The sequence below is a fragment of the Hibiscus syriacus genome, unplaced genomic scaffold (assembly GCF_006381635.1).
Source record: "Hibiscus syriacus cultivar Baekdansim isolate YM2019G1 unplaced genomic scaffold, ASM638163v2 tig00116971_pilon, whole genome shotgun sequence".
NCBI classification, from domain to species: domain Eukaryota; kingdom Viridiplantae; phylum Streptophyta; class Magnoliopsida; order Malvales; family Malvaceae; genus Hibiscus; species Hibiscus syriacus.
In genome coordinates, this window is record NW_024063495.1 from 5,862,300 (window position 1) to 5,875,123 (window position 12,824).

General features: G+C 35.4%; 1 protein-coding gene across 1 annotated transcript; it reads right to left on the bottom strand.

Annotated features, from left to right (window-relative positions):
* Positions 1-10,076: 10,076 nt before the first annotated feature.
* On the bottom strand, positions 10,077-12,002 carry LOC120191808. The gene is made up of 4 exons (XM_039194719.1): positions 11,720-12,002; positions 11,316-11,633; positions 10,371-10,429; positions 10,077-10,284 (listed from the first exon to the last, which is right to left on the bottom strand). The coding sequence occupies exons 1-3, from the start codon at positions 11,889-11,891 to the stop codon at positions 10,401-10,403; spliced, it is 519 nt and encodes a 172-aa protein (XP_039050650.1). The 5' UTR covers positions 11,892-12,002; the 3' UTR covers positions 10,077-10,284; positions 10,371-10,400.
* Positions 12,003-12,824: the final 822 nt, after the last annotated feature.

Genomic DNA, 12,824 nt, shown 5'->3' on the forward strand with positions numbered 1-12,824 from the left:
GCTAAATTACAAGGTAAGCCCCTAGTCCTTTTAAGATTATTTAAAAAGTATCTTGAATTCCACATTTATTCAATTTGGCACCAAATAAAAAAATGAAACCAACATAATTTTGAATTATCAAAACAAAATTATAACCTCAATTTTGGGTATGACAACTCTCCCCTCCTTAATGAAATTTCATCTTCAATTTTTTTTTCGACTTGATGGTATATTGATATCATAGATTTAACAAAAAATATTACTCAAACACAGATAACCTCGATTTTGGGTATGACAACTCTCCCCACCTTAATGAAATTTCGTCCTTAAATTTTTTTTCTACTTGATGGTAGATTGATATCATAGATTTAACAAAAAAAAAATTACTCAAACACAGAGAAAAACAAAGTAACTAGAGTTAGAATTGACATCAAAATCTCGGAACCTATCAAAAAAAATTAATTTTGAAACATACATGAGATAAAACTAGTTTAAAATTCTCTTTTTCAAATTTCCAAATTATTTTTATTTATCAGTTTTAAAACTTATTATTCTAGTGGGATCCATAGTGTGAGGTTGATAAACCAGTAGCTCTAATACCACTAAATATAAACCCCCAAGACTCGACCTAGATGTTTTGGTTGAATCTTGAAAGTCACATTGATCAACGAAGTGATCCAGAATTTAATTCAAAATAATCTCTTAGATATTAAATCAGAATTACAAATAATTTATATAGTTATTATCACTTTATCAAAAAATATTTTATCAAAATATAATTTAAATCCGAGACTTCAATTCTCAAGACTTTGATTCGATCTTAACATCCTGAAATATCTGAAATTGAGAAATAAAATGAGTGAGATATAAAGCTCAATGCGGTAAAAAAGTGCGAATAAACAGAATATTCATAAAAACAATCAACAAGTATAATCACAATCTGAGTCATAATATTCATGGTATGAATAAACATGCAAATGTAATGCACCCATATATCGCACATCGTCCGAAGAGTAGATTCCCTAAAATCACTCTAACTACAACACACCATCCGAAGTGGAGTCCGTCACAAGGGCAGAGGCCACTGACTCCGAAGTGAAATTCACTCCGTCATGTGAACACACTGAACTTCCCCTATCAATCCCATCCCAATGTGTCATGACATCAAAATATACATATCTGAATTTCGATCCGATCTAAATGTAAAAATATTTACATAATATCAAAGTTCGAATACATAGCATAAATTCCAAAGTTGATATATAACATGTGTCACATTACATATTTATCTAAATTGAATTTAATACAATAATAACACACAACAGTTATGCTTCAAACCAAATTTTAACCAGTCAAACGATTATTACAAAATAGATTTAGCACTAGATAGAGACACACATAGATTCAAATACATCATCTTGACATCTATCAGAATTTAATTATTTCATATTAAACAAAAAAACTATTAAACAAAATTAAAACAGTTGTAGCACGGTAAGACACACACCTTAAATCATATAGAGATAAATATACTAACGAGCAAAGATTTTTATGGTTGAAATCTTGAGTCGAAAGTTTAGCAGAGAGGGGCCACACGATTTTAGAAAAGCTAACTAAATTAATAGTCGTAACATTTGAAACGAAACAATAAGAGAAAAGATTAATTTGTTCTCTCTTTATTTTGTGGCAATATATAAAATTTATGAAAAATAAAAAAATACTTATAAAATGATAAGATCAAATTCAACTAAAATAGAGATAGAGATGAAGATGAAGATAAAAGTACTATTTAAAAATCAACTCTAAAATATATAATTTATGGGATATATTTTAGAATTAAAATAAATAAACAATATACTAGATAAATTAATTGATAAATAAAATACTCAAATAAATATAAATTAAATATCTTATCTAAAGTTCAATTTTAAATCAAATATTTTAATGGATATAATTAGAAATCAAAATAAAGTAAAACTTTTTTAAAAAACAAATACTAAATCACTGAGTTTGAAGAATATGAAATTGTTAGGTTTTGTTGGCTAAAATACAAAGTAAGCCCCAGTCTGTTTAAGGTTATTTAGAAAGTATCTCAAATTCGACATTTATTCAATTTGGCGTCAAAAAAATGAAACCAACATAATTTTGAATTATCAAAACAAAAATATTAACCTCGATTTTGGGATTTGACAATTCATCAACAAATGACACCTTGATAGACAAATCTTATGACGAGACATATGAAATCCTTTGGAGGATAACAACAAATGACTATCAAAATCGTAAGACATGGATATGGATAATATCGAGAAGAAAAGTAGTCAGTACAAGCGAAGTTGATACTTTATCCACATTAGTTATTCATGTATTGACATTGACTAACATGGTTAAGTCAATGAATCGACCTAGTCAGGTTCATGAAGTATAAACTTTTATTGTTGTCTATGTTTATTGTGGCGACAAGCATGAGTACAACGAGTGCCCACAAAATATTGAATATATTTTTTATATAGGGAATTTCAATCGTCTCAACACAAATGTCTATAATAGTGCATATAGTTGAAGGACGCATCCAAATTTATCTTATGTAAATGCCAATACAAATGTCAATCTCAGCAACAATTCAATTCTAATGCTTTTTAGAATCAAGCTATGCAGGCTCAGCAACCTATGTATCAGAACAACAAAAATCACAACAAAGAATCCAATACTAAGGGAAAAACTCTATGTTCCAATCAAGTCAATTATACTTCATCTCTTGAGTCGCTACTGAGGGAGTACATCATAAGAAATGAAGTTATGGTTTAGAGTCATACAACTTCCTTGTGCGCACTGAAAACATAAATGTGTCAGTCGGTAGGTACGTTCAACTCGAGACCACAAGAAACTTTGTCGAGCGACACTAAAGTTGTAAAGGCTAATAGAAATCGATACATCAAAGAACATTAGAAGGATGTCACAGTGCGCAATGTTGTCCAATTTGAAGACAAAACTGGAGACACAAAGAATGAAAATATGGAAGAAAAGGGGAAGCCTTCAGAGAATAAATTTGAGGACAAAGTACAACATTAGCACAAAAGGGAAGGTTGTTTTGGGATGGGTACAATCGAAAATATTTATAAATGGTCTGCATTAATCATTGTTAGGTTCGAGAATCAATTATAAGTAGGGAAGGTTGTAGCACCCCATTGCAAAAATATGATCAAACTCTAAATTGTAAATAATATAATAATTAAACATTAAACTTTATCCAATACATCAATTTAGGACCAGATTGAAACATAAAAATAAATTAGTCTAATTCATTGGTTAATCTCAATTTAAGACCAAATTGAGGTCATTTAAGCAAATTAAAATCAAATTATTAATCAAAGGAAATTTAAGGATCAATTTGAATTCAATTGTAAATCATGCCTATTTAATAATTCAATTCAAAAGTCGTGAGAATCAATTAAATCGAATTTTAAAAGCATAAGGCAATTCACTAATTAAGTTCTTAATTAAAGGCCCAAACTGAATTAATCAAGGGATTATCAAATTATTGAATCCTAATTCAAATTATGGATCAATGGGGAATTAAATTAACGCATGGATAAGTGAATTAAGCCCAATTAATAGTTAAGAAATTATACTCGTTCATGCTCTTTCCTTGCGTTGTGCATGGCGGGGTAATCATATGGCTGAAGTGAATCGTAACATTGTGAGGCAGCCACTTAGTACTGGTTGGTATAAACTGAATACAGATGATGCATGACAGTCAGTTTCGAGGGAGTGATTCGAGACGCGCTTGGTGATTGGATTGTTGGTTTCACCAAAGCCATTATGGTTTGTTCAGTATTGTATGCGGAGTTGTGGGTGTGTTGAAGGTATGTCGATGGCTTAGAATTGGGGAGTAAGGGATGTGATAATTGAAACAGATAGCAAGGATGTTCTTTCGCTCCATCTCCAAGGTGAGGATATGGAAGGTGTTTCTTCGATGATTACGCACATTATTGGATTCATCAAGCGTGAGTGAAGATTATTGTTTCGTTTCGTGCCTCGCGAGGGGAACATGATCGCTGATGGTCTAGCAAAGATTGCATGGAGTTTACCTTTGACTTTCATTTGTTGCAGCAGCCGCCTGAACCGGTAGCACATGTTCTATCTGTGGAGAAGAGACATGTCGAGGAGGAAGCGTCTGTCATCTAGCTATTTACAGCTCAGTGATTCTTGTTAGTATATAGGTTGTTTTAATTCATTTCCACTCAAATAAAAATAATAATTAGACTTGAGGACTATTTTTATCCTTGTAGTAGATCCAATTTATCATTTTCTCCCTTATGATATTTTTCACATCAATTTAGGTTTCGAAGTTGTTTAGGCGTCATCCTAGCCTTCGAAGTCCGTTTTGACTAACAGAATTGTTAGTCTTCTACATCTGTGGACGTCAATCAATATTATTAACATGGCTTGATGATGACGTGACATTTATTAAAAATATATTTACTATAAATACAATGGTTAGAAAAAAATCCTGAAATTTTAACCTAATCTCTTAATCTCAATGAAATAAATAATAAAATTTAGAGAATTTTTTCTAATTGTTGTTTTTAGTAAATATTTTAACATAATCTCTTAATCCACAAGACGAATAAATCTAATAGCTCTGTTAGTTAAAACAGAGCAATTTCGAGGGCTAGAATGATACCCCTAAATAACTACGATGACTAACTTGATGTGAAAATGCCATAAAGACGAAAATAATAAATTGAATAATTATAAGGTTACTTAAACCTAATAATCACAAGATTTATGATTGTGTCACGCCCCTAGAGATTAGGCTCGAGACATGTGCGCTTGAGACCGGGACAGATGTTCTCAAAAAGGTGTTGGGCGTGACTAATCCATTTGACTTGGCATAATCCATGGAGAAAGCTAAGGAGCTCATTCACATTGAACCTGCAAATATGGGAAGTGATATCATATCAGAAGATGATCACAAGGGTTTGAAAAATATGGCAGGGGATAAAATCATATCAAAGAGGATTATGGAGGAATCTTTCCATATCCAAGGAGATCTTCAATCAAAGAAAAGAATGGAACTAATTGATTTGTGTAGATGCTAATTTGATTGAGTTTCCTTATATATGAAGATTTATAATTAATAAGTCTCATGATTGATCTTAATCGTCCATTGTAAGGGGATTCAACTATAAATAGAGGTCTTTCCCACCTCATTTGTACTCACTTCACTTTTCATTTCATTTGGTGGAATACAAATAGCATTCACCCAACTTTCTCTCTTGTTTGTGTGAAATTTCTCCTTCTCAAGTTCTTTTGTGCTTTCGTATTTAGTGTTTTTCAAGCTAACTTAGGTGTAAAATGCCCAAGAGTGGTTTCAAAGCATCTAAGGCCGTATATTCTCGAGTTTAAGGCTCCAAGGGTGTGACAAATGGTATCAGAGCGAGTTCGTTGTGGTAAATGACAAGTTTTCAAGCTGATTTTAAGAGAGATATCATCACAAAACCAATAAGAGGTCCCATTTTCTAATGTGGGAGTCAAGACTCGTGCTGCTGCTGAGAAAAAGCAAGGAAAATCTAAGGATTCTCTTTCATCCTTGGAGAAAATGGTCACCAGGTTGGAGGAACTGGAAAGACATACCCAAAGGGAGGTGTAAGAGCTTCTCGAGTTTAGTGACAAGATGGTTTGTGAATGTGATTCGATTAGGGCCAAGGAGGAGGCTCTAAGGCAAGAGATAAGTGAAGTCAAGAGCACCATGGAGGATATGTCTCAACACATCCTAAGGTTGAAGGCTCAAGGTGTCATCAATGACATGGTCGAGAAAGTTAATGAGTGGACCAAGTTTCTCGAGATCATGTTCTTGGCCATGAAAGCGAACATGATACGAGAGATGAATGAGCTCCAGAGTGTGGTGTTGGTTTACAAGGTTGTCGTGATGAATGGGGAGCTAGGAGAAACACCAACATTAAAACACATGATCGATGTTCTGAAGCCGAAGAAGTTCAGGGGAACCCGCTCGGAACATGAAGTGGAGAATTTCATTTGGAGTATAGAGCAATACTTTCGGGGTATGGGTGTCGATGACGAAGCCACTAAGGTAAATGTGGCCTCCAATTACTTAACTGATGTTGCTATGTTATGGTGGTGACGCAAATACTCAGAGGGGACGAACCAAGAGATCCCAATGAAAAAATATGAAGAGTTCAATGAACAATTCTACCCCAAGTATGTCGAACTTGAGGTGAGGAAAAAGCTACAACAACTAAAGCATGATAGTTCTATCAAAAAATATGTGAAATGATTCATAGAACTCAAACTGTAAATCCTGACCATGAGCGAAAATGTGGGATTCTACGCCTTCATGATCGGACTACAATGATGGGTCGAGATGAAGATCCAACGGAGGGATGTTCATAACCTTTCTAAAGTGATAATTGTAGTCGAGGCCATAGCACAGTTCAAGATTGTGAAGAGTGAGCCAAAGTTGAGATACAAGGAAATGGTGGGGGGATAGAGAGAAATCATCCAAAGATGAAGCCGAAGAGTATCAAAAGGGCGAGGGAATGCCAAGGAATAGAGGATTTGAACTACTCCGTATAAAAGGCAAGTTTATGTCATCTGATAACTGAGACAGAGACCAAGAGAATAACAGAGAGCATCTCACGTGCTACCTTTGTGGGGGCAAGAACATGTTAAGGGATTGCCCGAAGAGGGATAAATTGGCTATATCTTGATTCAGGAGGACGAGCCAGAGGTAAGCCACACTTGGCACAATTAAAAGCATCAAGGCAACTAAGCTAAAAGGAGAAGTGGAGCAACTGAGGTACCACCAAGGTGAGGGGTCACATGGTTGTGGGGATCGAGCCAAGATGTCCAAGGAGGTAGACTAGCCTACAAGTGATGAGGCTTGGAACAATGATAAGTTATGTCAAGGTGAATGGGAGCCAGAAGTAAAAAGGGTTGATGTATGTGGACATCAACATTGCGGGACGGTCGAAGAGTGCTCTGGCGGACACTAGGGCAACCGATCTATTTATGTCCAAGAGAGCTGCTGAGAATCTTGATCTTCGAGTGGAGAAGACAAATGGGATGATCGAGACTGTCAATTTCGATGGAGTACCAGTTGCTGAAGAGGTACAGAAGATTGAACTACAAATTGGAGAATAGAAGGACAATGTGGACTTCAAGGTAGTCACATAGGATGATTTTGATTTTGTGATCGGTCTAAGTTTTCTTGATCGTGTTAAAGCTTTCATTTTCCCCTACGCTGATACTTTAACCATCTTTGATCCCAAACAACAATGCATTGTGCCTTTGAAATGAGATAAGGGGAAAGGGATTAAGGGATTTACAATCATCCAGTTTGTTGAAGATGTTCCAAATGAGGCGAATATCCAGGAAGGGATGATGGGACCCAAGCTCTCGAGGGATATGGACACACCACCAATGGGTAAGGTGGTAGAGGCATCAGACTTTAAGGTGGAAGAGTCGATGCAACAAGGGGCACCAAACTTAAGGGAGAAGTGTCGATGCATGGAGCATCAAACTCCAAGGAGAAAAGAAGGCTGATGCATTTTTGGGTGAATGCAACCGAAAAGGACAAGGTACATCTCGAACACAACTCTTGTATTGTTAAGTCTAATTTTCCATCTTCAGTGAGTCTAGGTCGAGGAGGACCTAATCACAAAAGGGGAGCAGCTAAAGGTTAGAAGGGACTAGGGGAGTCATCCAATCCTTTACCAAAGGATCGAGGCAGTTCATTCGGAGGCAAGTGCAGACGGGTAAGAATGGGTTCCTACAACTGAGGTGTACACAATGGGACAAAAAAGTACAAGCTTACATGGCGGAAAAAGCCAAGGAAAGCAGTCCATATGGGGGGACAGCAACAAGCCAAGGCAGCGGAAGAAACTGATATGAAAAAGTCTAAGTACATTCCAATGGTGCGACGAGGGCGTCACTAGGTTCGGTGGGGGAGAATTTCACTCCCCTAGAGATTAGGCTCGAGACATGTGCACTTAAGACCGGGATAGAGGTTCTCAAGAAGATGTTGGGCGTGACTAATCCATCAGGACTTGGCCCAATCCATAGAGAAAGCTGAAGAGCTCATTCACATCGAACCTGCAAATATGGGAAGTGATATTATATCAAAAGATTATCACAAGGGCTTGGCAAGTATGGCAGGGGATAAAATCATATCAAAGAGGATTATGGAGGAATCTTTCCATATCCAAGGAGATCTTCAATCAAATGAAAGAATGGAACTAATTGATTTGTGTAGATGCTAATTTGATTAAGTTTCCTTAGATAGGAAGATTTGTAATTAATAGGGCTCATATTAGTCGTTGATATAGATTGATCTTAGTCGTCCAGTGTAAGGGGATTCAACAATAAATAGACGTCTTCCCCACCTCATTTGTACTCACTTCACTTTTCATTTCATTTGGTGGAATACAAAGAGCATTCACCCAACTCTCTCTTGTTTGTGTCAGTTATCTCCTTCCCAAGTTCTTTTGTGTTTCCGTCTTGTACTAAGCATTCTAGCTTAGTGTTTTTCAGGCTGACTTAGGTACAAAACGCCCAAGAGTGGTTCTGAAGCATCTAAGGTTGCACGTTCTCGAGTTTAAGGCTCCAAAGGCGTGACAATTGAAATAAATCTAATTGTAAAGTCATGCATTAAATTAATTGTTCAAATCCTTAATTAAAAGTCTGGAGATGAATTAATCACATAACTATCAAATTGTCACCTTAAAGTTCAATCATGAAGGTGAGAATAATTTTTGAAACTAGCTAGATGTCAAAATCGAGGCCAATTAAAACCATTTAATGAATAACTAGAATTTAAGGACACTAATTATCCAAATTAAAGCCCAAATGAATCAATTAACAAATCATTTAAAATTTACTAACCGGTTATGCAAATTAAAATCCTAATTAAAACAAACCATATAATAATAATCATGTCAATTAAAGCACCCGTTAAATCAATTAACACCATAAATAAATAAATAAAAATCAATTATGTCAATTAGTACCTCAATTAAACTAATTTAAACCAAAAGTCAAAGTAGATTATTAATCAAATTATGTCAATTAATGCCTCAATAACTAGCTCAAATTCGGCGCTAGTATCTTCAAAAACTCGATAGATTTGAACATATCTAAAAGAAAAAGTTTTAGTTACTTTATGATTTTACTTTTCGAGTTTTGTGATTCCAGCGTTGGATAGATATATATATTTGAATTAATCCAATATAAATACAAGGTAGTACATGTTCAAAGATAATTTTTAATCATTTGATATTAAACGTTTACATCCTCAGCATTCTTGATACACGAACCTATAATTTTAAAGAATAACAACAATTTTTTTACTATCTAGATCACTTAGTTCGTGTAAATAAAGTATAAATATTAAATATATTATTACATCAATTTTATTAGCATTCCCGTATTCTTTCATTATCAGATGATATTTTAAAGAAAAATATAAATACACTTATCATCTTAAGATCGCTTGTAGAATTATTTTTTACATAAACAATGTAGCAAATAATAACCCTTACTTCTTTTCAATTCAAATGATTATTTTGAAAATATTTTATAATAACAAACCTAACATAAAAATACTATAATAAAGAACTATTCATCTATTTTACCCTCATTTATATTTCGGGTTATGTTCTATCTAAAATGTGATCACTCTGCCAAGTAATAACGTCGAATCCAAAATGCTACTACCAACAGGGACCACGCAATATTTTAAGAGGTGAAAGTTTAAAATTTTAGAAGGAGCGAATTTATAAAATTTTAAGGAATGAAAATAGAATATAGGTAAAAATATAAAAACATCTTAAAATATATAATAATTTTAAAAAATAAGGTGCGATTACTCCCAACCGTAGCGCCTTCGATCCATCCGTGACTACCAAGAGCAATGATAACATAAAAAATCTCACAAAACTAGGCCAAAAGACTCGTTGTCATCTAATGGAAAAACTCGCATTACTGCCATAAACAAATACTTATTCTATTCCTAAAAAGGAACTCATCATCCTCTTAGCTCGAACTTCGATTGCTTTCCTAAAGAGAGTAAGAAAAACCAAAGAAATCAGCTCCAGAGCTTTAGTGTTCAACAATATATTAATGTGTAAAAATGAATAAGGTTACATGTTTTCAGGGTTAGTCTCCAAGCTAAGCAGAACCTTACTCAAAAAGACCGACCAAGAGTGCGTATTCACCCGCCGATAAAAATTTTGAGTTCTGCAACTCACGCCTTTTTTGTCACAATTCTTGTTCTAACACCCCCTGTAATTTACATAACTAATCATGTTCCGGCGACATACATAAAAAACTTGTATAACACAGGTGGTTAAGTACATTCACTCGCATACCTTCAACTTCCTCGAACAGAACTTCCTTGATCATATCAGCAGTAGCGTTATATTCGAAACTGGGAAACGAGAGAAAAGATAAATCGATACAAAGATTATATAAACTGAATCCTATCAGTAGCGTGATTAAAGATACATATTGTAATCCTTCTAGCAACCAAACTAAACTATCCTAGAAATGCCATCTATAAGCAAAACTATAGCGATATATAATGAACTCTTATGTCAAGGTGGATACCCGTGTTGAACATTCACATACGAGTTCAGGGAACAAGGTTTGTTGGTGCACGATCCCCTTAACAATCAAGATCAAGTGTTTTAAACATCACACACACACACACATATGAAACATTTGCGTATGAATTCACATATTTTCTTTTAAAAAAAGAAACAACTAATAAAAGAATCCAAGATGTTAACATCTTCAACCGCATTGTTAAGATTGTTTGTCGATGTTTATCGGGAGTCCAGTTAGTGTCAAATACAAGAATGTCATAATCCTATGCTCGAATTTTCTAAAGTTTTCGTCTATGTTTTCCGGGAGTCCAGTGAGTGTCAAATACAAGAGTATGTCGCAATACCATGCTCGAATTTTCTAAGTTTTCGTCTATGTTTTCCAGGAGTCCAGTGGTGTCGAATATGAGTATGTCGCAATCCTATTCTCAAATTTTCTAAACATTTCGTCTATGTTTTCCGAGAGTCCAGTGAGTGCCGAATACAAGAATATGTCGCAATCCTATGATCGAATTTTCTAACTTTTAGTCTGTTTTTGGGAGTCCAGTGAGTGCTGAATATGGGACTATGTCGAAATCCATTATCCAATGCTCAAATTTGCTGAACTTTTTTAATAAATCTAGTGAATCATACCTACACCAATTTAACAATTCCTATCAAAGCAATGAAACAGACATGAAAATAAAAATGACAGTTGAAAATATAAATTACCAATTGGAAAAGAAACCTCGAGTTCATATTGAGCACTGGCTTTGATAGCTTCATATAAAAGGGTAGCAATTTCAGCTTTGCGAGTGCTAGCCATTAGTAAATCATACTCGGTAGGGATGACAACGGAGAAGAAGTTATCGTGTAATTCGCTCAAACACAGCTTATCCACGGCGGCCAAAGCGATCCGCCGTTTAAGCCCACCGGTTAAAGGATCAATAAGATAAACCGCAAAATCAGTGATTATTAGAATCCGTCGTTTCATCTTGCCTGACGTTGTGAATTTCAAAACTTTATCCGCAAACAATACTTGGCTGTCACCTGCACGTCGAAATCCGCAACTATAATAGCCAAAAAGTAATCAAAGGAATTGACATTTGTTGATGAAATGGTTGCCAATGGGTTACCTTGTTTCCGCAAGATCTTCATTAAGAAGGGGCGGGAACGGACATCCAAGTAATCTCCTTTGTGTTCTTCTTCTTCTCGTTGTTGTTCTTCGTTAGGTACGTCGTCTTCTTTCTGAGGGGTCTTCTCCGGTTCGTCGTTTGGGACTTGCTGTAGTGCGCTGACTCGGTTCATCGTCGAACGGGAATAGCCTCGGAATCGACGGGGCTGTTTGGCTTTTGCGGGAAAGTGGAAAAGATTGAGAGAAAAGAGAGCCAGGTGGCGCTAGATGCACATTAACTTCTAATCATTTTTCATTAAGCTAAATTTAAAATGTGAGTTAAGTTTATTAAATATTTGTTTAATAAAAAATACTCTCTTTTTTCATTTATCTCAATTTTTTTTTGTCAATGCAGTATTCTACATTATAAACCTTATTATTTTAAATGCTTTGGCCTCTACCATCGTTAAATGATGTGTTATGTTTAAAAAATTTTGACAAAATATTTAAAATAAAAAATTATAGTTATAATTTTTTAAAAAGACTCAAAATTTTCTCAAATCTAAAAAAACATTATTTTCAATCGGCTAAATCCACGAGATAATGTGCTTGGAAAAAATAATTCACGAGATAACCCGTTCCAACAATTAATTGATGATATAGGGTGAATTCTACAGTGCGAATGTAGGTCGCCAGGTGCTCCCAGCGACCAAGGAGGTCGCCATGCCGTCCCTGCGATCTCTGGTGAGCTGGTGTAGGTCGCCTTGCACGCACAACGTCATGCTGAAGCTGTACATGGGCCTTATAGATCGCCATGTGATCCCGTCGACCAAACTGGCGAGATTCCTGGCAGCAGCTGAATTCACGCTGCAATAATGCAGCTATGATAGCTGTATGGGAGCAGAGGTGCAGCGGCAGGGGACAGTGGGAGCAGGCGAGCAGGAGCAGGTGTGAAGGCTTGGTCGCCGGGCATGCATGGCGACCTACCATGTCGCGAAGCTTGCATGGCGACCTATAGGTCGCTGGACAGTAGGTATGTTGTTTTGGCTAATAGAATATATATGGTTTTGTTTTTATAGATGTTCGGACATGGTAGTTCTAAAAGTGAAGTGGGAGATGATAAACCC